General features: G+C 43.8%; 2 protein-coding genes across 6 annotated transcripts in view; both read left to right on the forward strand.

Moving 5' to 3' along the window:
• Positions 1-11,296, forward strand: part of rusc2 (RUN and SH3 domain containing 2) — a 48,926-nt gene extending 37,630 nt beyond the window's left edge. For 3 of the 4 annotated variants that reach the window (XM_078396592.1, XM_078396583.1, XM_078396612.1), the window contains 2 exons: positions 7,957-8,121; positions 10,388-11,296. In XM_078396592.1, coding sequence (XP_078252718.1) covers positions 7,957-8,121; positions 10,388-10,568 — 346 coding nt within the window. In that variant the 3' untranslated portion in view covers positions 10,569-11,296. Of the gene's footprint in view, positions 1-7,956; positions 8,125-10,387 lie in introns of all 4 variants that reach the window. The other variant, XM_078396603.1, reaches the window with a different exon arrangement.
• An 8,662-nt stretch (positions 11,297-19,958) lies between these two features.
• Positions 19,959-26,271, forward strand: part of LOC144592167 (threonine--tRNA ligase 1, cytoplasmic-like) — a 32,604-nt gene continuing 26,291 nt past the window's right edge. Inside the window, exons 1-3 of one of the 2 annotated variants that reach the window (XM_078396625.1) lie at positions 19,959-20,123; positions 22,931-22,990; positions 25,912-26,102. In XM_078396625.1, coding sequence (XP_078252751.1) covers positions 20,076-20,123; positions 22,931-22,990; positions 25,912-26,102 — 299 coding nt within the window. In that variant the 5' untranslated portion in view covers positions 19,959-20,075. Of the gene's footprint in view, positions 20,124-22,930; positions 22,991-25,911; positions 26,103-26,271 lie in introns of those variants that run through there. The other variant, XM_078396634.1, reaches the window with a different exon arrangement.

Here is a 26,271-nt window from a genome sequence, read left to right on the forward strand (position 1 = left end):
TTGCTAATCTTGCCCTGTATGTTCTCATCCAAATCATTGATGTAGATGACAAACAGTAACGGGCCCAGCACCAAACCCTGAGGCACACCACTAGTCATAGGCCTCCAGTCCGAGAAGCAACCTCCCACCATCACTCTCAGCTTCCTTCCATAGAGCCAATTTCCTATCCATTCAGCTATCTCTCCTTGGATCCCATGTGATCTAACCTCCCAGAGTAGCCTACTATGCAGAACCTTGTCGAAAGCCTTTCTGAAATCCATGTACACAACATCTACAGCTCTGTCCTCATCGACCTTTTTGGTCACTTGTTCAAAAAAATCAATCAGATTTGTGACTCACGACGTCCATGTACAAAACCATGCTGACTATCCCTAATGAGCCCTTGTCCATCCAAGTGCCTGTATAACCTATCCCTCAGAATACTCTCTGGCAGCTTTCCAACTACCGATGTTAAGCTCACTGGCCTATAGTTCCCAGCATTTTCCCTGTAGCCCTTCTTGAAAAGAGGCACAACATTTGCCACCCTCCAGTCTTCCGGCACCTTTCCTGTACTTAAGGAAGACTCGTAAATTTCAACCAGGGCTCCTGCAATTTCCTCTCCCTCAATTTCCTCTCCCACCATTTCCTCTCCCACAATTTCCTCCTCGCAGTTTCCAGCAATGTCCTCGGATATATCTGATCAGGCCCTAGAGATTTGTGTACCTTCATACACGATAGTACCTTCAGTACCTCTTCAACGGTAACACTGACTGCTCTCAAGTTACTTCCATTGACTGCCCCAAGTTCCTCCATCCTAATGTCTTTCTCTTTGGTAAATACAGTGGAGAAATACTAATTGAGGACCTTGCCCATCTCCTGTGGCTCCACACAGAGGTGACCACTTTGATTCCTGAGAGGTCCCACTCTCTCTCTAGTTACCCTTTTCCCCCTTATCTATATATATAATATACTAGACCAAGTGACCCGTTGGGCCCAAACCTCCTGCATTGGTGCAGCACCCTCTCCTCCCCCCTTCCCCCATCCCCTCTCTCCCCTCCCCCTCCCCTCCCCTCCCCATCCCCTCTCTGCCCCTCCCCTTCCCTTCCCCCTCCCTTCTCCCTCCCCCTCCCTCCTCCCCTCCCCCTCCCTTCTCCCTCCCCCTCCCTCCTCCCCTCCCCCTCCCTCCAACCCCCTCTCCCACCCCCCTCCCCCCACTCCATCTCCCTCAACCCCCCTTATCCTCCCACCCTCCCCCCTCCCTTCACCCCCCCCTCCCTCCCTCCCTCCCCCCCTCCTTCCATCCCTCCCTATGAGATAGATTTAAACCTTAAAATGTGAATAACTTTAAAAACTTTAAAAATATAACTAAAAATATAACTTCTCTTGTACCATCAATGGTCCATATCTAAACCTTTCCCAACTAAGTGTCCAAATGTTTTTTAAATGTTATTGTATCTGTCTCAACTACATCCTTTGGCAGCTCATTCCATTTATCAACCATCCCCTTTGTGAAAACGTTGCCCCACAATAACCTCCTCAATCTTTCCCCTCTTAACGTAAACCTATGTCCTCTATTTCTTGATTTCCTTACCCTAAGAAAAAGACAATATGCATTCACTCCATCTATTCCCCTCATAATTTTATACACTTCTATAAGATACCCCTCAGCCTCCTGTGCTTCAAGGAATAAAGTCCTAGCCTGCCCAATCTCTTCCTATAGCTCAGGCCCTTGAGTCCTGGCAATTTCCTCATAAATCTTCCCTGCACTCTTTCCAGCTTCACAGTGTCTTTCTTGTAGCAGGGTGACCAAAACTGAACACATTACACCAATGCAGCTTCACCAGCATCTTGGGCAATAGACAATAGACAATAGACAATAGGTGCAGGAGTAGGCCATTCAGCCCTTCGAGCCAGCACCGCCATTCAATGCGATCATGGCTGATCACTCTCAATCAGTACCCCGTTCCTGCCTTCTCCCCATACCCCCTCACTCCGCTATCCTTAAGAGCTCTATCCAGCTCTCTCTTAAAAGCATCCAACGAACTGGCCTCCACTGCCTTCTGAGGCAGAGAATTCCACTCTCTGACTGAAAAAGTTCTTCCTCATCTCCGTTCTAAATGGCCTATCCCTTATTCTTAAACTGTGGCCCCTTGTTCTGGACTCCCCCAACATTGGGAGCATGTTTCCTGCCTCTAATGTGTCCAATCCCCTAATTATCTTATATGTTTCAATAAGATCCCCCCTCATCCTTCTAAATTCCAGTGTATACAAGCCTAATTGCTCCAGCCTTTCAACATACGACAGTCCCGCCATTCCGGGAATCAACCTAGTGAACCTACGCTGCACGCCCTCAATAGCAAGAATATCCTTCCTCAAATTTGGAGACCAAAACTGCACACAGTACTCCAGGTGCGGTCTCACCAGGGCCCGGTACAACTGTAGAAGGACCTCTTTGCTCCTATACTCAACTCCTCTTGTTACGAAGGCCAACATTCCATTGGCTTTCTTCACTGCCTGCTGTACCTGCATGCTTCCTTTTAGTGACTGATGCACTAGGACACCCAGATCTCGTTGAACATCCCCTCTTCCTAACTTGACACCATTCAGATAATAATCTGCCTTTCTATTCTTACTTCTGTAACTTGATGTTCCAACTTCTATACTAATTTCCTTGACTGATGAAAAACAACTTGCCAAAAAGCCTTTTTCACCACACTATCTACCTGTGGTGTCACTTTCATGGAATTATGTCCTTGAATTTAGATTTCGTTAAATAGAGCTCTGGGGGTTAGTGGAATCAAGGGATATGGGAGAAGTTGAGCACAGGTTACTGATTGTGGATGATCAGCCATGATCACAATGAATGGCGGTGCTGGGTCGAAGGGCCGAATGGCCTCCGCCTGCACCTATTTTCTATGTTTCTATGTTATGTTTGTATTTCTAGACCCTCTCCTCCTCGACGCTCTTCAGGGTCTAACATTCACTGTAAAGGTCATGCCCTGCTTTGACTTGCCAAAAAGCAACTCCTTTCATTTCTCTTATTTATAATCCATTAGCTGTTCTTTCGGCTAGTGCCCATATGATAAAGATAACACCGTAATTCTTGATAACCATTTGCACTGTCTAGGATACCACTTAATTTTGCGTAATCTGCAAATTTCCGAATCATGCTTTGCACATTCTCATCTAAGTTATTAATCATGCCTTGCATATTCTCATCTAAAGATTTATTTTGTGGATTTTTATGGATTTCATCATCAGAATTTAAATGACATGGTGGGATTTGAATCTGTTGCTCCAGACCTTTGGATTAGTGGTGCAGCATGTTAAATATTGATAATCTCCATTTCCCTGTTAGTTTATACCACTGCAGTCCTTGTGGAGTCTTCTAATAGTAAGGAGTTCCAGGATTTCAACACATTGAAGGAAAAATGTTAGAATGGTGTGTCCCTTGCAGGCGTATTCATGGATTATGATGCTCCACCAATATTAGTATTCTTGACAGCAGTCTTCACAGTTATAATGACCTTGACAAAATGCAGATTCTCCTGTTGATTGTACAGTGTGAGGAAGGAGCTGGCAATTGGATTCACTGCAGATGCATCATTAACACCTTGGCACACCTACTCGACTCCTGTCGGCGGACTTCGGCCGCGACCATCTTCCGGCGCTCTAGCGAGGATGCCTTGTTCCAGCAAGGTCATTTTCCGCAAAGCCCCAAGCCAATTCTTCCGTGTTGGACTTACCCTACCATGTCGCCGTGGTGGAGAGCAGAATTTGCCTGCTGTGTCCCATTCTTAGCCGTCCACTTCTTTCCTGTTTCCAGGGTTGGGGCAGCAGGTCGGATGACAGTGTCCCTTGATTCTGCCAGGGTCATCTCTAGTCTGACTTTAGTGCACTTGAACTCCTCTGTGAGGCTGGAGAGAGGCAGCTGAAGTACCCCCTGACTGTACAGGCTGATGCTGCTCAGGCATCGAGAAACACCTAACCATTTTCTCACAAAAGAGCTGATTGTTCTTTCCATCTTCTCAACTCTTGTGAGGGTGATGTCATACATGGTTAGTGAGGCGAGGTAGTAACCCAAACTGCAGACACCAGATTTTCAGCTTTCCGGGCAGCATGGATCAGTCGATGTTAAATGTCAAACTTTAAAATCTCTCAACTTTAAAAATATAAGACCAATTTGAATGAAACTTGGATGAAAGTGTCCCCAGGACAATGGTGGGTAAGGTGGTCCTAAAATTGTCACGCTATCATGTGACGGGGGCACAAAAATACGGTTAAATCACAGGTATCACAAACTGCTGCAGTAACTCAGCAGGCCAGGCAGCATCTCAGGAGAGAAGGAATGGGTCATCAATGGGCGGCACGGTGGCACAGTGGTAGAGTTGCTGCCTTACAGTGAATGCAGTGCCGGAGACCCGGGTTCGATCCCGACTACGGGCAGGGCCGTCTTTACAACATTATGGGCCCCGGGCAAAGCAGTGTACTGGGGCCCCTACGACAACTACTCTCCCCCAGACCAACTGTTACTCTCCGCCATCCCCCTTTCCCCAGCACCCCCATTTCCCCCCCTCTCTCTTCCCCCCACCACCAACCCCCACCCTTGCTGTTCCCCTCCCCAGTCCCACTCTGCCTCCTCCCACCCCCACTCTCTCCTCCTCCCACCCTCCCCATCGCCCCCACCGTTACTCTCCCCCACCCCCCTTTCCCTACCAGCCCCTCCCTGTCGTGCCGGCGAAAAGCACTTACCGAAAAGCACTTAGCGATGGACTTAGGGTGCTACATTGTTGCGGAAAGCACTTACAGATCGCTGTGAGAAGCTTTTAGGGATGGAAAAGCAAAGCACTTAGGGGTCTCATTGTTGCGAAACAGATCGCTGTGAGAAGCACTTAGGGATGGAAAATGTTGCGGAAAAAACACTTAGGGACCGAAAATGTTGCGAAAAAAGCACTTATTGAACCTACATTTTTAAAGTAGTATTTATTTATTGCAAGTCACTTGCATGCACAGATCAGCATGGGGCCCCTATGCTCGTGGGGCCCCTATGCTCGTGGGGCCCCGGGCAAGTGCCCATCAGGCCCATGCGTTAAGACGGCCCTGACTACGGGTGCTGTCTGTACGGAGTTTGTACATTCTCCCCATGACATTCATGGGTTTTCTCCGAGATCTTCGGTTTCTTCCCACACTCCAAAGACGTACAGGTTTGTAGGTTAATTAGCTTGGTAAATGTAAAAATTGTCCCTAGTGGGTGTAGGATGTTGTCAATGTGCGGGGATCGCTGGTCGGCGCGGACCCGGTGGGCTGAAGGGCCTGTTACCGCACTGTATCTCTACACAAATAAATATATATATCTCACTCAGACTGAAAACAGAGTTTTCGTAATATAAAGATTGCACGGAGACATTTTCCCAGTTCATATTCATATTCACATTTCACAAATTATTTGCAATGTTTAGTAATTTCAGTTATTTCTAATGCTGGATATTTCAGCCCAAACTGATAGTTGTCGCATTATTCTGAGCTGCTTCGATATCTATATACCAGAGGTATTTTTGCTTAATCCAAGGAGTCCCCTTCCTCTTTACCAATTTTGAATTGTACATATCCATGCATTCAAAGCAGGTTTTACAATTTTGGGTTCTTTCCGATAGGAGAGGTAATCAGTGATAGATAGCTTCCCTAAAATTCCTCATCTAGCATGTGAGGAAATGCAGGGGTGAATCTGTATCGCACAAACATATGTGATAATTCTGCTGGATACTCACATGCTGTGCCTTATAGGCATAAAGATAGACACAAAAAGCTAGAGTAACTCAACAGGTCAGGCGGCATCTCTGGAAATGCTGTCTGAAGAAGTGTCTCGAGCCGAAATGTCACCCATTCCTTCTCTCCAGAGATACTGCTAGTCCCGCTGAGTTACTCCAGCTTTTTGTGTCTATCTTCCATTTAAACCAGCATCTGCAGTTCCTTCCTACACATCTTTGACCTTGCATCATTGAACATATCTATGTGATGTTAGGCTTAGAAAATAGGGGCCCAGACTATATGGAGAGGTGGCCATTGTCTTTGCCTTTTTGCCCAAGGTCCATGACTTACCCAGCAGCATCACCATAATAATGCATACAGTAATGAAGAGATGTCAGTGTTGCACTAATCAAATGCATTTATCAGCAGCTAAAAGCATGATAGAAGCATTCCCTATTATAGAGTCATAGAGTCATAGAGTCCTACAGCACAGAAAGAGGCCCTTCGGCCCATCGTGTCCGCGTCGCCCGTTACCAAACACAGTCTAATTTTAATCCCATTTTCCCGCATTTGGACTGTAGCCCTGAATGTTGTAACATTTCAAGTGCCCATCCAAATGCCTCTTAAATGTTGTGAGTGTTCCCGCCTCCACCACCACCCCAGGCAGTGAGTTCCAGACTCCAACCACCCTCTGGGTGAAAAAGTTCTTTCTCACATCCCCCCGAAACCTCTCTCCCCTTACCCTGTATCTATGTCCCCTCGTTGTTGAACCTTCCACCAGTGGAAGAAGTTCCCCGCCATCTACCTTATCCATGCCCCTCACGATCTTGTACACCTCGATCATGTCCCCTCTCAGCCTTCCCTGCTCCAGGGAAAACAACCCCAGTCTGCCCAGTCTCTCCTCATAGCCGAGGCCCTTCATCCCTGGCAGCATCCTGGTGAATCTCCTCTGCACCCTCTCCAAAGCTATCACATCCTTTCTATAATGTGGTGACCAGAACTGTACACAATACTCCAGCTGTGGCCTCACCAGTGTTCTGTACAATTCCATCATTACCCCCCTACTTTTATATTCGATGCCCCGGCTAATGAAGGCCAGTAACCCATATGCCTTTTTAACCACCCTATCCACCTGTCCTGCTGCCTTCAAGGACTTGTGTACCTGTACTCCAAGGTCCCTCTGTACCCCTGTCTTCCCTAGGGTCCTTCCATTCATGGTGTACTCCCTCTCCAAGTTATTTCTGCCAGAGTGCATCACCTCGCACTTTTCAGGATTAAATTCCATCTGCCACTGCTCCGCCCATCTGACCATCTGATCTATATCTTCCTGCAACTTGCAGATCCCTTCTTCGCTATTCACCACTCCCCCTACCTTTGTGTCATCTGCAAACTTGCTGATCATGCCCTGTACGTTGACATCCAGATCATTTATGTAGATTACAAACAGTAAGGGACCCAACACCGATCCCTGCGGCACCCCACTGGACACCGGCCTCCAGTCACAGAAGCACCCTTCTACCATCACCCTCTGCCTTCTGTCACTAAGCCAGTTTTTTATCCATTTTGCCAAGGTGCCCTGGATCCCATGGGCTCTTACCTTCTTGACTAGTCTCCTGTGTGGGACCTTGTCAAAAGCCTTACTGAAATCCATGTATACCACATCCACTGCACTACCCCCATCTACCTCCTTGGTCACCCCTTCAAAAAATTCAATCAAGTTAGTTAAAACACAATCTGTGGACTTTTAAAAAATGACACAAAGTGCTGGAGTAACTTAATGGGTGAGGCAACGTCTCTGGAGAAGATAGATAGGTGACATTGCAGATCAGGGGCCTTCTTCAGTCTGATCAGTTTGAAGATGGGTCTTGATTTGAAATCTCACCTGTTCTTGTCCTCCAGAGATGGTATCTGACCTTCTGAATTACACCAGCAATTTGTGTCTTTTATTTGTAAACTAGCATCTGCAGTTCCTTATTTCTCCATTCTGTGGACTTTTGACTAGTCTGAATCAGTTTTAAAACTGCACGTACTCCTTATCACAAACCATTGTATTGTATGTCATGGGAAAGGTGCTTGTGTAGAATAAAACTATTTATAAAGTTTGCTGAAGGTGAAAGTTATTCATATACATTGAATTGGAGGTAGAATTCTCTTATCTCTGGCACAGCAATATTTTAAATGAACTCATATCTTTATTAATTTGTATTGTTTTATTTTCTTTGTCTCTAGATTACCTTCTGGCTGGCTGGGACTTGATAAATCGGTGTACGATCTTATGGTACAGACTATGGGATCTGGAAAATGGAGAGGATCTCAATATGTAACAGAACAAATCAACTCACAGACTGGAGGTAGTCAGCCAGAATCTCAAGAAACAAAAGCCCAATATGAGAGGTAGTGGTATTTATGTTATTTTCTTGAATCTAGGTGGTTAGGCATTACTTATTAAGCTTTACATTAAGTAACAAGCTGGCTTCTCAGATGTCCTGGTTGGTAAAAATACATATACTTATGATATTAACCCATATGCTTCAGAGGTCTTAGGTTTGATGCATAATCTTTGTTGATTTACCATATTTCAGTGACAGATATGGTTGGGAAGCTGTCATATTATGGCGAAATCTTCTAATGCTAAATATCAACCTTATTTTTTTTCCCTTCCTGATATGTGATATCATTGGGGAAGGAACTGGAAGGCAGAACACAGTAAGAAGGAAGTACTTCAGCTACTTGGGGTACTGAAGTCACCCACATACGTTAGATGTTAGTGAACCATATAGAGTAATTGAAGTACCTATACATTTTTAAATATTCTTGGTATGTTTTTATTGACAAGCTTAGAGAACTTGCGATAGTATTTTGTTCTGTACATAACTCATTTTTACACTTGATTCTTCAACTTGTATGTTATTCTGCAACCAAGACTTGACAGACTTGTGGTTTCACAAAATACCAGTGATCAGGTATTCAGAAACAATTCCACTGAAGAATATTCCAAGTCCTTTCCTGTTAGGAAGAATTTGAACCTGCCCCATAACACCATGGCTGAGAGGTGAAGAATTCATAGGCAGGAGTCTGCAATCGAGCATGTGTGCTGAGCATCTTCGGCAGTGTCACGACTGAGGTTCAATTTCAGTGAACCGTGATGGTGAAGTCCTGGCCATAATTAAACATAAAAGGTTGCGGATATTCATGTACATAAACTGAGATTTGTTAACTCAGCACACAGTGATAGATTTATCTCAAAGAACCATTGCAATAACTCAGCAATATTGAAAGCATATAAATCATTGAAAATCAAAAATATAGATTTGATACTTTTGAAAATAATCCCAATAGTTCAAAAATATGCCGACTGATTCATTATACAGTTTGTTTGCTCGCAGCAGCGCGACGGTAGTCTGCATGAAACACGTAATCAAATCCATTGGTACTGCAAAGCACAGATGAAAGCATAAAGATTAATTCCCTTATTCTGAGACATTGTTCTAATTCTCTCTCTTCTTCAGATTTTTATTTTTTAACATTCTGCTATTTAATTCGCCACGATCTCAGTTTATATTTAGAAACAAGATGCTGGTTTACCAAGGAAAGAAACAAAATGCTGGTTTAACCCAAGGGGCCAGGCAGCATTCTTGGAGAGCATGGAAGGGTGATGTTTTGGGTCAGGACCTTCTTCAGACTGAAAAAGGGTCCCTACCCGACACATGAACTATCCTTGCTCTTCAAGGATGCTGCCTGACTCTCTGAGTTACTCCAGCACTTTGTGTCTGTCCTCATTTTATATTTGTTGTATAAAGCAACTTTTAGTGTCCTATGTAATTTAATGCTGTTCTTTTTTCAATTTTTTTAAACTTTAACCTTAAAGTTGTTACAAGACACCAACATGAATTATGATAGAAAAGCAAAATTAAACTTTAGATGCTTCAAATATGAAATAAAAACAGAATGTGGTGGAAATACTCAGCAGGTCAGACAGCACCTGTTTGATAACATTTCTCCCTCTCCATAGATACTGCTGAACGTTGTATTTGAAGCATTCTCTATTTTCAGACTTTAGAAATACAGCGGGGAAACATACCCTTCGGCCCACCAAGTCATGCCGAGCAGCAATCACCCCATACATTAGCATTATCCTACAATTTCACAATTTAAAATTTGCAATTTTACGTAAGCCAATTAACCTACAAACCTGTACGTCTTTGGAGCACTCGGGGCACTCAAAGAAAACCCACGCGGTCACAGTGAAAACATACAAATGCCATACAGATAACACCCAGAATCAGGATTGAACCTATGTCTCTGGTGCTGTAAAGCAGCCACTCTACCGCTACGCCACTGTGCTGCCACCTAATCATATAAATATGAGGTCTCTGTCTCCGTGACTGATAGCACCAGTGGGCTCAAGTACAAACATCACATCCTTATTCCTCTTTTTCAACTCATCAGATGTATCTTCTGCTGCTTTGTGTTATTAAATACTAACAATTGTAAAATGTATTTCCTCATGATTTTTTGGTGATTAATTCATAGGTATTAACACAACAGAGGAGAATGTGACAGTATTAGTGGAAGCCTAACCTGAAAAAAATAATATGAAATAAATTTTGTGTTATGCATTCAGTTTTTCAAAAACAATTTTACTTTTTTTTCCATTAAGAGAAGTGAAAGCACTTTGTCATCACATAGCAACCGAGAAAGGACAACTCAGCTTTAAAAAAGGAGATGTTCTGAGCGTGATGTCAAAAGTGGATGCAGACTGGCTGCTGTGTGGCCTTGGTGCTGAACGTGGATTAGTACCCTTTACTTACGTTACTCATCCAGAAGATGAAGATTATTAATACGAGTGCTTGATGGACTGGGCAATTTTATTTGAAGTGGGTGGGGGAAGGAGATGAAAAAGAAAATAATTGTTAACTTCAGCAAGATTAAATTGAGCAAAAAAAAGCACTAAATTGCCAACATTTCTTTGCTTATTACTTTGTTCTTCATTGAGTACATTTAGAACAACTTAGTAGAATATTTTGCTCATCCGCTAATTCTCATTGGTGAGTATAGGGCATGCGTACCACACAAACATTTGTCCTGATTTCACCTGTCTTTGGTAGTAAGCAGCTCTATATTAACTGACTTCCAATAAGTGGGACAGACTAGAATATTAAGTTTATATATATATATTATATATTTCATATATATAATATGTATACACTACAGTTTATTATTTAATAATGTATATCAATTTTCTTTTCAAATGGTGTAAATTGCATGAACTTGTGAGGCACAAATAACAGGCAGTATTCCTGTTTGTGATAGACAGTATTGGTGCCTTGATTGGATCTTGCAGGGTGACTGAACTGCCTCCCCCTGCACAGACATTCTGCAAGAATGTGTACTGTTTGAGTTAGTCTAGGAATCAATTAAAATATAATAATTTGTAGTAATATATACCTCTAGCTTGTATATATGCAGTTAAAGAGGGAACCTACACCATATTTAATTTTTCCAGACATTCTTTCAACATGTATGTATTATTTATTTATTTTGCACATTAATAAAAAGTACTGAAATAATGGCATGTGACATAGTGGGTGTGTTGTAATCCTTTGCAAGAAATTGTAGTGAAGTTTTCTGGTAAGTGAGTAATGCATTTACTTATCAAATATAATATTTAAATTGGTTGCTGAGAGTTATATTAGAAATTGGTCAATGCAAATCATTAATATAACTGTGTTTTACTTGAATATTCTGTTTAATTCCTATAGTTTAAAAAAAATTCTCAGGAGTATAGAGATTCCTCTCTAATAAGGGCCTCTGTGGAATTTGTCCAAATAAACGTACAAATAGTAGCGTCATAGAAACGTACAGTTTTGAAACAAGCTATTCAACCCAGTTTGTCCAATCTGACCAGTGGGCATCCTTCCATATTAATTCCATTACCCAGCACTTAGTCCATGCTCTCTCTAAGCAATTCTAGTGATCATCTGGACATCTTAAATGCTGTCAGCATCCCAGCCTCAACCACTCTCTCGGGCAGTGCCATCCTTTTATCTGTATCAACACATTATGGACGCTTTACAGATAGAATGCATTCTTTAAGTCATGTGGCTGTTGCACGTCAGGGTGTTATGCCTGAAAAATGTTGTTCTTGAAAAACAATTACCATTGTTTGAATTGTGCTAAATACTTTATTGGCATCCATTGAGCATCTAACTATTGAGGTTGGGGCATTCTGCATAATCTTCTGAACATCCATTTTATTAGGCTGACTATTATGTGGGCAAGTTGATCTTCACACCACATGCTTCTACCATCTGAATGTGCCAGAATCCCTCTATTTCAATCATTAATCATTATCTTTAAAAAAGTAATTGACCTAGATTTCATTTGCTTGTTCATATTACGTCAGCATGTTTAAATGCTTAAGTCTGATTCACTCAGTGAACAATTTTGAAAGCGGTGACTTGTGCAAGGTTACTCGATCGGGTGAGAGGGAAAGATTTAATGGGAATCTGAGAGATAACCTTTTCATACAGAGGGTGGTGTGTATATGGAATGAACTACCGGAGGAAGTCGAGGCAGAAACTATAACAATATTTAAAACACTGATTGGACAAGTACATGGATAAAAAAGGTTTAGAGGGGTATAGGTAAAACGAGGGCTGGTGGGTTTAGTGTAGATGGGACACCTTGGTCAGCATGGACAAGCTGGGCAGAAGGGCCTGATTCTATGCTGCATGACTCTGCGACTCTATGATTATATTTGATTCCATCATTTTGATACCCCTATCTTGGGATAAAGATTTTGATGATGTACCCTATCTATGCCTTTCATAGCTTTACTATACCTCTGTCAGGTCACCCCGCAACCTGCAACAATACTGAAAAAACTAACCCAGACTATCCAATTTCTCTCCATGTCCAAAGTCTTCCAATCTAGGTAATATTCTCATGAATCTTCTCTGCACTCTCTCCAGTCCAATCACATCCTTCCCATAGTGGAGTGCTGTGGTCTTATTAAGGTAGCATGTAAATGTGTTGGGAGCAGTTCAGTGAAGATTTACCAGACAAATATTTGGAATTGGCAGGTTATTTTATAATGAATGATTAAACAGACTAGACGTACCAGCTGAAATTCCGGAGAGTTGCAGGGGACTTGATTGAAATGTGTAAGATCCTGAAACAACTTGGCAGGTCGAATTGGTGGAGGATGTTTTCTCTTGTAGGAAAATTTAGAACCAGGAGTGAGTGTTTAAAAATTAGGGGTCACGTTTTTAAGACTAGGTTGAGGTAAAATTGTTTCAGAGTGTCATGAGAATTTGGAGCTCTCTTCCACAAAGGGAGGTGGAAGCAGAGTCTTTGAATAGTTGAGGTAGATGCTGGATTAACAAACTGGTGAAAGGCCAGGCGGGATTGTGAAATTGAGATTGAAATCAGATGGTCCATAATCTTATTAAATGGTGCAGCAGGCTGGAGGAACCCAATGATTTACTGCTGCTTCCAATTTATATGTTTGTATCAGTTATGAATGGATCCTTATTTTCAACTTTATAATGGAAGGTGAAACAGCTGATGAAACACTGCTGAACCAGCTGAAAATAATTGGCTTGAGGCATTGCACTGTGACGTTCAGGAGTTATGATGATTGACCTTTAATAAATATCACTACCTCCCTTTGTAAAGTATGAAGTAAACCACTGGGCTGTTTTCCTTTTCATGTACTTTGAGTTCAGGTTTCTTGATGGTATGAAGGGTCTCAACCTGAAACCTCATCTGTTCCTTTTCCCCTGAGTTGCTTTTTGTTTCTATCTTCTTGATGCCACATTTGGTCAAATGCTGCCCTGATACTAAATGCAGTCATTCCCATCTTTTCCTCTGGAATTTCACTCTTTGGTTCACATTTAGATCAAGACTATGATGATATCTGAAGCCATGGCAAAACCCAAACTTTGCATTATTGCACAGGTTATTGCAGAGTAAGTGCTATTTGAAAGCTCTGTTGGTAACAACTATCAATCATTATTTTCATACCTTTAACATCCGATAATTGTCGTCCGCTTGCGTTTATATGTTTATGATGCCACTCTCAACTCCTCAGATGATTGTACCAGACTACTTTTCTGAGCCCCTCTACCCGTGGGAGATGCCTGCTGTTACTCTACGCTGTATTGATTTTGTCTGGTTGCGAAAATCCAACCTGCAGATTTGAAGTAAAGACCATCAAAAATAAAGTAAATAATTAAACCTTTTAATATTTTACCAATAATTTGAATCATAAAATAAAATTAGCATAAAATTCTAAAAGCATAAATAATGAACAACATTAAGCAACACCTTCCATTCTTTTGCCCAGGTACCCTTGAGGGTAATTAGCAGGATTGAATTTCTCACAGACTTGGTAAATGGGACATAGTTGGGTAATCTTCCACATTGCCAGTGTTGTAAATCAGACGGGAGAAATTCATAAGTTGCAGGAGCAAAATTAGGCCATTCGGCCCATCAAGTCTACTCTGCCATTCAATCATGGCTGACCTATCTTTCCCACTCAAACCCATTATTTTGCCTTCATAACCCCTGACATCCATACCAATTAATCTCCACCTTAAAAATATTAATTCACAGCCTTCTGTGGAAGAAGCAGAATGTTGAGAAAAAGAAAGAGAACGTATTGGCACCAGAAGAATTTACTGATGCCCCCTTGTTTAGAGCCAAACCATGCCAAATATGCAAGGTAGCAGCTCCACACTCCCATTTCTCTCTTCCCTCCTTACTCTCCCATCATTTCATCTGCAATTCAAAAGCAGAACTTGTTTTAGGCTGATCTACAACATACAGATAAAAAGTGTCAACACTTATCTCCTGAGAATGGGAAGGAGAGACAAACTGGGTACCATGGAGAAGAGTAAGGGTGGAAATGAAGTGAAGGAGAGGGAAGACACAGAAGGGGGCAGTCCTGTCGTCTGCTCTATCCGTGTGGAGTTTGCACATTCACCGTGACCGCATGGACTTCCCTCAGGTGCTGCAGTTTCCTCCCACATTCTAAATATTTGTTAATAGGTAAATTAATTGGTTATTGTAAAGTACACCCAGTGAAGGTGGATTGTGGGCAAATCACAGTGGAGTTAATGGGTTTGTAATAAAATGAATTGCAAGAATAGAAGTAGGAGAAGTAAATTGATGTATAAAATGGTCGATTTCTATGTCATAAGGATGAAATAAATAGAGTGCATTGACTTGATGGGCCAAATGCTCTCTTTCTATGTTGCAAGGAAAAATGAAATTGTATATACCAAGAGAAATATTAGCATGAAAGAAATATTATGAACATTGTTGAGGCACCCGCACTCACTGCTGGCCATTGCACAAAGAATGAATGCACACAATGACATTTTCCCCAGTCATCTGAAGCTAGCTTGATCTCTTGCAGTGACAGGTCCTTTTGCGACATGTTGGATGGGCAAGAAGGGGAATTCAGAGTTGTGATACCAGTTTATGGGCTTCCAACATTTTGTAAAGCACTACAAATATTTTCTATAAATCATGCTGTCCCCTTTTGAGAACTTGTGACATTAAATCACTGGGTTCCAAGAATCCAGCATTCAGTATCAGAAAAGGGGAAGTTCTCAATAGGGAAGATACTAGGTCTTTGTGGGAAGTTTTTGATAATTGAAGGTGGCAGCATGGAAAGATAAGGTAGTGAAAAAGGTAGCTTGGATACTTGCTTCATAAGCTGAAGCATAGATTATAGATGTGCGAAGGAAAGAACTGCAGATGGGTCTCGACCCAAAATACCACCCAAGTCAAGTCAGGTCAAGTCAAATTTATTTGTCACATACACATACACGATGTGCAGTGAAATGAAAGTGGAAATGCCTGCGGATTGTGCACAAAAAAGAATTACAGTTACAGCATATAAATAAAGTTAATAAGTTACTATAGTGTAGACAAAAATTTAGTCTCTGGGGTTATAAAAGTTGACAGTCCTGATGGCCTGTGGGAAGAAACTCCGTCTCATCCTCTCCATTTTCACAGCATGACAACGGAGGCGTTCCTCCTCTCCAGAGATGCTGCCTGTCCTGCTGAATTACACCAGCGTTTTGTGTCTCCCATAGAATATAAGAGCAGGGCAGTTATGGTACAACTTTACAAAAAGGTTGTTTTAGCCACAGTGGAGTACTGTGGACTGTGACACTGTTAACAAAATGACCACAATTACAGGAATTATTGCCAGGAATGGATAATTTAAATTTATGAGCTGGGTGTATTTTTCTTGAAGAGGGGGGGGCCGAAGAAGAACCAATCTGATCAAGGGTGACACAATTATTTAGAGTACAGATAGGATTTATAGGAGAAAACTATAGTGGAGCAGCAGAGACATCAGGAGAATATTGGCTTAGCAATAGGGATAACGTGTTTAGGAATCTGAAAATTTTCACCCAGTGGGTGGCTGGAATGTGGAATGCTGTTTGGAGTTGGGTAATCATGACCTTTAAGAAGTGTCTAGACATGCACTTGAATCACCAAGGCATAGGAGGACTACGTGGCCGTAGGATTAATAAAGATGTGTACGTGAATATCGCCATGAACATGATAAACTGAGAGATCTGTTTCTCTGTTAGATGATTGTATGCCTTCACATTGCACACAGGACATGTGTTCAATGCTGATTCACACAGCCCCATGCTCATTAACCATATAATCCACGTGAGATTGTATGTGTTTAATAATCAGCTATTAAAGTGTCATTTCAAAAATAATAATAATAATAATATATTCCTTTATTCGTCCCACACTGGGGAAATTTACAGTGTTACAGCAGCAAAGTGGATAGCAAGAGAGCAAGAGATAATTCATTATAAATAAAAGATACACAAATTGTCATCAGTTTTCTGTGTGTTCTTAGCTGTTATTGTTGACTCGTCTGCTGGGAGCAGTGCAGGTTGTGCAGTCTCACAGCAGCGGGAAGGAAGGACCTCCTATATCTCTCCTTCACACACTTGGGGATCCACTCCAGTGCGCTCCAGCTTGCCCCCCAGAAGCCCCGGCTGGATGGTGTTGAATGCACTGGAGAAATCAAAGAACATGATTCTCATAGTGCTATCTGGCTTCTCCAGGTGTGAAAGAGCTCTGTTCCGTAGGTAGATGATAGCGTCCTCCACCCCGATGCGAGTCTGGTAGGCGAACTGCAGCGGATCCATTGATGGTCTCACCAGGGGGCGGAGATGGGCGAGGACCAGACGCTCCAGTGTCTTCATCAGGTGTGGTGACCATTTAATAACATTTAAAATTCCTGTATATGCCTCCTGTTCAACCATTTTTCATCAAAATTATGAAAACTGATTAGTTGAAGTAATCAGGAACTTCAAATACAATGAATTGGCTAACCTGGCCATCTGATAATTAAATCTTTTACACTGATCAGCTTGAATTTTTAGGAATGTTGTAGGGTAGCCTATAACCTAAAGGCATGAAAACGCCTCCCGTTAAGCCGCGGAGAAGCCGAGGCCGGAGCCTCGCAGGTCGGAGCCCACGGCCGGCCCCTGGGTTAACAGAGCCCGCGGCTGGGGCCTGGGTCGGCTCCACGGAGACGCCCGGAGAGGACTCAGAAGGGTTAGTGGAGAGGTCACTGCAGCGGTCGTTGATGGCACCGACGGACGAGGACGGACCATGTGGAAGTGAGGACACCGTTGCCGGGGAAAGGGAACAAAGGAGGACCTGGCGTGGGGAGACTGCCGTGAGGGAGGGGGAAGAGGGAGAGAACAAAGGAGGAGATGGCAGGGGTACTTTGTAACTTTGTAAGCACCCTCTATGTGGTGACTATTTGCATACCTTATGTATGCAAGCAAAGAATTTCACTGTGACTTGTCACATGTGACAATAAAGCATCTATTCATTCAACATTAAGTTCTCAAATTTTAGATAACCAGCAACCTTTCTGTTCCTTTCACTCACCTGAAGCAGCAAGGTCCTTCCACACACCCCTTCTTTCCAACCATCCTCCTGCTATCCAATTTCTTTCCCCTCCCTGACTTGGTTCCGCCTGCCTATCATCTGCACACTCAACCCACTGGATTCCCTATCTCCCTTCCCCAACTGTTTCCATCTGCCTATTATCCCTCCCTTACCTGGTTCCATTTATCAGCTTGGTTTCTTGTCAGATGTATAATCTACAGTCATTCACATCCAACCCTCTGTTGGTGTCACCACCACGACCTCCAACACCTGGCTCCATCTGCCCATTAACGTCTGCTCACCTGGAACCAAAGATAATAGAGCAGAGCACGATAGACCACTTGACCCTAAAAACCGTAGTATGTCATGGCGCCATTTTAGTAGGCAGAAACTAGCAGAAACATTTAAAAAGACAAATAACAAAAATCTGTGAATTGATAGATATATACTGCATTTTTATGGTATCATCACACATACTGTTCTCCCCAAACACTGATTACACTGTGAGAGGCATAGTGAATGGTGGGTTTTGCTTACTAAAACGGCGGACGTTACGTTCCTTTGCGTATTACACTTCAGTATAGCCGATATCGACGGAGTGGTTCATCTTGCTCCTCTAGTATCTTTGCCTGGAACCACTGATCACTTGCCACTACCAGCCTCAGCTCTTCCCAACACCTCTGTAATGGCTATCTCCCTTTTATACTCTTAGTCCTGATGCAGGGTCTCCAACCAAAATATCCTGGACCTACGAATGAACACCCTCCTCTTCCACCGAGTTCTTTACTTTCTGACCCACTGACCACAATCAGTGAGTTCTTAGTCCCTTACTATACTTGTTACACACTCACAACTGTACAGTCAAATATGGCCCTAACTCCATCTATAAGTTTGCTGATGACACCACTATGGTGGGCTGGATCACGAACAATGACAAGACGAAATGTTATAGTTCAATGCAAGCAAAAAAACGACAAATGTTGTAGTACTCAGATCAGGAGGTGTAAGGGCTCAATCACCTATGAAGAGAGCAATAGTTAACACTGCACATAATTGACCTCGGAAATGTTATGCCTTGTTGCATGAGGTGATGATCAGAATTTAATAAAATATAATTCTCACCTAACTTCTCATGCTCGCATTTATGTATTATTATCACAGATGAATGATTCCATTCCCATAATTTGAATTTATATCTAAATCCAGCCTACATCCCAATTCTTTATTTTGCCTATTGTAAAATATTTAAAATAACAGCGAGATTTTGGGCAATGTTCTTGGCTGTTCGGTCGATCCGGCGGTTATCACTGCAACCACGGAGATTCCCTGCAGCCGAAGCCTGGAAAAGAGTCGATGCTGTTGGGCTGGCAGATTGCTCGTTGTTACCGGAAAGAGGGAAATCCCGCAAAGGCAATAGATTTTGGGGTGCCTTTTCTGAGATCAGTGTCCAACTGCCTTGGCTGGTGACTGACTGTAAGGTCACCTACGCGGGAGGGCAGTGCTGGAGCAGCCCAGCTCTGGCACTCCGGAGCCCAGCCCCACGATCTTCTGCGGGTGGCATCAAGACGCAGACACAAAATGCTGGTGTAACTCGGCGAGACAGGCAGCATCTGTGGTTAGAAGGAATGGGTGACGTTTCGGGTCGAGACCCTTCTTCAAATGTGTTACACATTTCGTCTGCTCCAATGTGAAATCTCCTCAAGGTACGCCTACTTTAAAGAGGTTCTCCTCTCTCCGACGAGTTCTGCAACATTTTTTCTCGCTGCTCCCCTCTATGTTTCGTTGTCATCTTCTCCTAGCTAGCAATGATCTATTCTACATTTTTCCTTGAACCACATCTCCTTTGATGTCTCGTTTTCACACCTTCCCCTTCCTTATCTCTGTGTCTCCCTCAACCCTTGACTCTCAGTCTGAAGAAGGGTCTCGACCCGAAACGTGCCCCATTCCTTCTCTGCAGAGATGCTGCCTGACCCGCTGAGTTACTGCAGCATTATGTGTCTGTCCCCGGTGTAAAGCAGCGCCTGTAGTTCCCCCTCCTCGCACCGGGTGACGTGAGGCGAGTCCGGTCCTGACCTCTCAGCTCAACTTGTTGGAAGGCCCGCCCACATGCCGGGGTTGCCGGCTCTGATTGGCCGGCGGTCGACGCACAGGCGGCGGCCCGGGGTGAGGCGCGGGTTTCTATTGGGCGGCGGCGCCGTCACTCAGCGCAGGGGCGGCAGCAGGCTGGGTTGAGCGCCGGCGCCGTCACTCAGCGCAGGGGCGGCAGCAGGTTGGGTTGAGCGGAGTGCCGGCAGCAGGTTGGGTTGAGCGGAGTGCCGGCAGCAGGTTGGGTTGAGCGGAGTGCCGGCAGCAGGTTGGGTTGAGCGGAGCGCCGGCGTGTTGCATCAGCCGGTCGGGGAATGGAGCGGGTGGCCGAGCAGATGGAGGCGATGGAGGTGAAGGAGCCGGTGAGTGGAGATGGCGGCGTGCGGCCCATCCACCCTGGACACAGTCGGGCTGTGTCCTCTGGCCATCGTTGGCCCCTAGTCACCGGCTTTCTGCGGCAGGGCGGCGAGGAGCGCAGCGAGGAGCGCAGCGAGGAACAGCTGATGCTGGTTTAAACCGAGGCACACGCACAAGGCCGGGTCTCGACCCGAAACCTCCCCCATTCCTGCCCTCCAGAGATGCTGCCTGTGTCGCTGAGTTACTCCAGCGGTTTGTGTCTTATCTCCGGCAGCGAACATCCGGCTTCGTGGCGGCGCGGAACTCATTGCGGGCAAAGGTCAAGATGGGGGTCTCGTCCCTCAGTCCGCCTCCCTGTCCCACCTGCTGCTGCTGCTGCTGCTGCTGCTGGTGGTGGTGCTGCAGTTAGTGGTGGTGCTGCTGCTGGTGGTGGTGCTGCTGGTCATAGAGTCATAGATTGATACAGTGTGGAAACAGACCCTTTGGCCCAACTTGCCCACACTGTCTAACTGCTTCTTAAATGTTGGGATAGTCCCAGAACTACCACCTCTGGCAGCTTGTTCCATACATCCACCACCCTTTGGCGTGAAAAAGTTACCCCTCAGAATCCTATTAAATCTTTTCCCCTTCAACTTAAACCTATGTCCTTGTGCTACAGTTAGTGGTGGTGGTGCTGCTGGTGCCAGTGCTGCAGTTAGTGGTGGTGGTGCTGGAGGTGGTGGTGCTGGTGGTGGTGCACATGCTACTAACTGCAGATTCTCCTCCTCTCTCCAATGGGAGTTCTGTGAGGTCCCCTCTCTCTGCTTCCCCTCTCTGATTCCTGCTACCTTTCTGTATTCACCCATCATCACTCGCCAGACTTTGCTCCGCTCACTCCTCTTCTAACTCCCCCCCTCCCCCGGCTGTAGTCAGACCCGACCCGAAAAGTCGACCATCCACACCCTCCGCGGATGCTAAATCACTAATACTTTGTGTTTTGCTCAAGATTCCATATCTGCAGTTCCTTGTGTCCCCATTATGACCTGGGAATCCTGACTATTCCTGCCTCGACATGTCGCAGCTAATTCCAACAATTAATGCGGCATAACCCCAAGAGTGATGTCAATTTGGTTTCAGCCCTGGTTGTTATTTCCTGTTTTCGTAACATAGACATAAAAACATAGAAAATAGGTGCAGGAGGAGGCCATTTGGCCCTTTGAGCCAGCACCGCCATTCACTGTGATCGTGGCTGACCATCCACAATCAGTAACCTGTGCCTGCCTTCTCCCCATATCCCTTGATTCTGCTAGACCCATGAGCTCTATTTAACTCTTTTAAATTCATCCAGTGAGTTGGCCTCTATTGCCTTCTGTGGCAGAGAATCCCACAAATTCACTACTCTCTGGCTGAAAAAGTTTTTTCTCATCTCAGTTTTAAATGGCTTCCCCTTTATTCTTAGACTGTGGCCCCTGGTTCTGGACTCCCCCAACATTGGGAACATTTTTCCTGGATCTAGCTTGTCCAGTCCTTTTATAGTTTTATATGTTTCTATAAGATCTCCTCTCATCCTTCTAAATTCCAGTGAATACAAGCCCAGTCTTTCCAATCTTTCCTCGTATGACATTCCCGCCATCCCGGGGATTAACCTCGTGAACCTACGCTGCACTGCCTCAATAGCAAGGATGTCCTTCCTCAAATTAGGAGACCAAAAGTGCACACAATACTCCAAATGTTGTCTCACCAGGGCCCTGTACAACTGCAGAAGGACCTCTTTACTCCTATACTCAAATCCTCTCATTATGAAAGCCAACATGCCATTAACTTTCTTCACTGCCTGCTCGACCTGCATGTTTACTTTCTGTGACTGGTGTACAAGGACACCCAGGTCTCATTGCTCTTCCCTTTTTCCTCTTCGCAGTTCACACTGCCACCCAGCTTTGTGTCATCTGCAAATTTGCGAGTGTTACTTTTAATTCCATCATCCAAATCATTAATATATATTGTAAATAGTTGTGGCCCCTGCACCGAGCCTTGCGGCACCACTCGCCACCGCCTGCCATTCCGAAAAGGACCCGTTTATTCCTACTCTTTGCTTCCTGTCTGCCAACCAATTCTCTATCCATGTCAATACCCTACGCCAATACCGTACCATGTGCTGTAATTGTGCCTACTAATCTCCTGTGTGGGGCCTTATCAAAGGCAAACAAGTTATATGCATTAATTTTAGTTTGCTCATAGCTGCCTTGATTAAGATCCGGGTTTGGAGGTTAATTCGCTTGGTATAAATATAAACTGTCCGTAGTGTGTGTAGGATAGTGTTAATGTGCGGAGACGGTACAGACTCGGTGGGCCGAAGACCCTTTTTCCGCGCTGTACCTCTGAACTAAAATAAATTAGGATTGTCAATTCTGACTCGTGCTCGTCCCAGAATTGGATGTCAACAAATGATATTGCATTTGCCTTGTGAAGATTAGATCCCTGTAGTTAAATAACACCGATTTTATACCAGTAGTTGCGAAAGGACTTCCAAGAATCGGGCTATGTCTATGAAGAAAAAAATAATCGGGAAGGGGGGAATGTGCAGCTGGACAACAAGAAAATTCTTAAACCATTCAATTCCACCACTGAAATAGTATTTTTGAAGATTCGCCTACAATGATGAATGTGTGATTAGTCATAAATGTGTCGGGCTCCAATTTCCCTCTTGTAACCAGGAGTTCCAGTAATATTACTTATTAAGGCTCCTTCTGAGAATAAGACTAGTGTATATATGACGTGATTATTCTATATTATGTGCTATTTCTTAAGATTTTTATTATACTTTTACTTTCAGGTTAAAGGGATGCATAAGAAACCATCTAATAAAGAAAGAGGTGATACAACGAGAACAGAGGTGACTATTAATTCATTGCAGTTTTCTAAAGGACAAATCTGGTAGAATGTGGCTATTGGTAATCATCAGGATTACCTTAAATATTTTTAACAAGCATTGAATTGACATTTTGGTTCTTTTATTTATTATGTTGGGTGTCCACATGCTCCAAAACATATAAACATTGAAAATAGGTGCAGGAGGAGGCCATTCAGCCCTTCGAGCCAGCACCGCCTTTCATTGTGATCATGGCTGATCATCCACAATCAATAACCCGTGCCTGCCTTCTCCTCATATCCCTTGATTCCACTAGCCCCTAGAGCTCTATCCAACTCTCTGGTGAGAATTGGCAGCCACACCTCTTCCTCACTGATCCTCAACACAGGCACACCACAGGGCTGTGTGCTCAGTCCTCTCCTGTACTTCCTGTTCACGCACGACTGTACTGCTAAGCACAGCTCAAATAGCATCCTAAAGTCTGCTGCGACACGACCGTCTTGGGCCTCATCACAGACAACAATGAGACGGCCTACAGAGAGGAGGTAAAGGCGTTAAACAGCTGGTGCCAGGAAAATAACCTCTCAATGTCAGCAAAACTAAAGAGATGATCGTGGACTACAGGGGACAGCGGGGGAGTGGACACCTCCCCATCCACATCGGTGATGCTGAGGTTGAAAGGGTCAGCAGCTTTAAGTTCCTTGGTGTGCACATCACTGAGGACCTTTCCTGGACACTGCACACGGACATAATAACAAAGAAGGCCCACCAGCGGCTCTTTCCTGAGAAGACTGAGGAAGTTTGACATGAACGCCAGCATTCTCACAAACTTCTACAGATGCACCATCGAGAGCCTGCTGACAGGCTACATTACAGTCTGGTACGGGAACTGTTCTGCCCACAGCCACAAATCACTACAAAGAGTGGTGAAGACGGCACAGCACATCACTGGCAACTGTCTCCCGGCCATTCAGGACATTTTTTACCGGTGGTGTCTGCGGAAGGCTCGCAGCACCATCAAGGATCACAGCCACCCAGCACATAGGCTGTTCTCCTTGTTACCGTCAGGCAGACGATACAGGAGTATGGCTGCGCGTACCACCAGACTTAAGAACAGTTTCTACCATCAGGCTTCTGAACTCATAAACACATTTCAAATCATATATGTTGATTATTTTTAATATTGTCTTTTTACCTTACTAATGTCATTTAAAAAAATCTTATTTATCCTCGGAATATTACTGCTGATGTGAGCCGTTGTCTTGTCAAATACATTTCATTGTACCGTTGACCCTGTGCCAACCTACATATGACAAATAAAATGTATTATTATTATTATTACTACAAGCTACTCTCTCTTGAATACATCAGTGAATGGCCTGCAGTGCCTTCTGTGGCAGAGAATTCCACAGATTCACAACTCTGGCTGAAAAGGTTTTTCCTCATCTCAGTCCTAAATGGCCTACCCCTGTGACCCCTGTTTCTGAAAGTCCAGATACACCACATCCACTGGCTCTCCCTTATCCATTCTACTTGTTACATCCTCACAAAATTCCAGAAGATTAGTCAAGCATGATTTCCCCTTCATAAATCCATGCTGACTTTGACCGATCCTGTCATTGCTTTCCAAATGCGCTGCTATTACATCTTTTATAATCGAATCAAGCATCTTCCCCACTACCAATGTTAGGCTAACTGGTCTATAATTCCCTGTTTTCTCTATCCCTCCTTTCTTAAAAAGTGGGGTTACATTAGCTACCCTCCAGTTCACAGGAACTGATCCAGAATCCATAGAACATTGGAAAATGATCACCGAGGCATCAACGATTTCTCAGGCCACCTCCTTGAGTACGCTGGGATGTAGACCATCAGGCCCTGGGGATTTATCTGCCTTCAGTCCCAACAGTTTACCTAACACCATTTCCTGACTAATGTGGATTTCCTTCAGTTCCTCCCTCCCGCTAGATCCTCAGTCCCGTAGTATTTCTATGAGATTGTTTGTGTCTTCCTTAGTGAAGACAAAACCGAAGTACTTTTTTAACTGGTCTGCCATTTCCTTGTTTCCCATTATAATTCACCTGTTTCTGACTGTAAGGGACCTACATTTGTCTTCACTAATATTTTCCTCGTCACATATCTATAGAAGCTTTTACAATCAGTTTTTATATTCCCTGCAAGCATTCTTTCATGCTCTATTTTCCCCCTCTTAATTATCCCCTTTGTCCTCTGTTGAATTCTAAATTTCTCCCAGTCCTCCAAATTGTTGCTTCCTCTGGCCATTTATATGTCTCTTCCTTAGATTTAACACTATCCCTAATTTCCCTCGTTAGCCTCGGTTGAGCTGCCTTCCCTGTTTTATTTTTATGCCAGAAAGGGATGAACAATTGTTGTCATTCATCCATGTGATCTTTTAAATCTTTGCCATTGCATATCCACCGGCAACTCTTTAAGTATCGTTTGCCAGTCTATTTAAGCCAATTCCTGTCTCATACCATCAAAGTTACCTTTAAGTTCAGGACCATTGTCTCTGAATTAACCATGTCACTCTCCATCTTATTGCAGAATTCTACCATATTATGGTCACTGTTGCCCAAGGGGCTTTGCACAACAAGATTGCTAACTAATCCTTTATCATTACACAAAACCCAGTCTAGGATGGCCTGCCCTCTGGTTGGTTCCTCTACATATTGGCATAGAAAATCGTTCCATTTCCACTCCAGGAAATCCTCCTCCTCAGTGTTGTTAGCAAATGGGTTAGCTCAATCTTTATGTAGGTTAAAGTCACCCAACTATTCCTTCAATCCAGTGGTGCTACCTGTCCTGCTGAGTTACTCCAACATTTTGTGTCTTTCTTCAGTGTAAACCAGCATCTACAGTTCCTTCCTACACATATGTTATTGAGGATTTCTAATAAAATTAAGTTTCTCTTTTATGCTCCTGTTTAGTTGAATCCATGGCCATCTTATATCAATGAGCGACTTGAACTGTACAACAAACTTAAAGCAGAAAATGACTCCATTCTGGCAGAGCGTGTAAGCAAAGAGAGCAAACAAATAACGATTACTTTGCCTGACGGTAAACAAGTACAAGGAGACTCCTGGAAAAGCACTCCCTACATGATTGCCTGTGGAATCAGGTGGCGTATTCTGTTGGATGTAGTGTTGATGTTTTATTACAATGAAATTTATTATGGTGTCATATCATAGAGATTAATGTTACAGTGAGATTACAGAAAAAATGACGAATGAGAGCAAAGAGTAAAGATGGATATTTAAAAAAAGGTGGCATTTCTCACCAAAGTAGAG

This window comes from Rhinoraja longicauda, chromosome 1 (genome assembly GCF_053455715.1).
Source record: "Rhinoraja longicauda isolate Sanriku21f chromosome 1, sRhiLon1.1, whole genome shotgun sequence".
Lineage (NCBI taxonomy): Eukaryota > Metazoa > Chordata > Chondrichthyes > Rajiformes > Arhynchobatidae > Rhinoraja > Rhinoraja longicauda.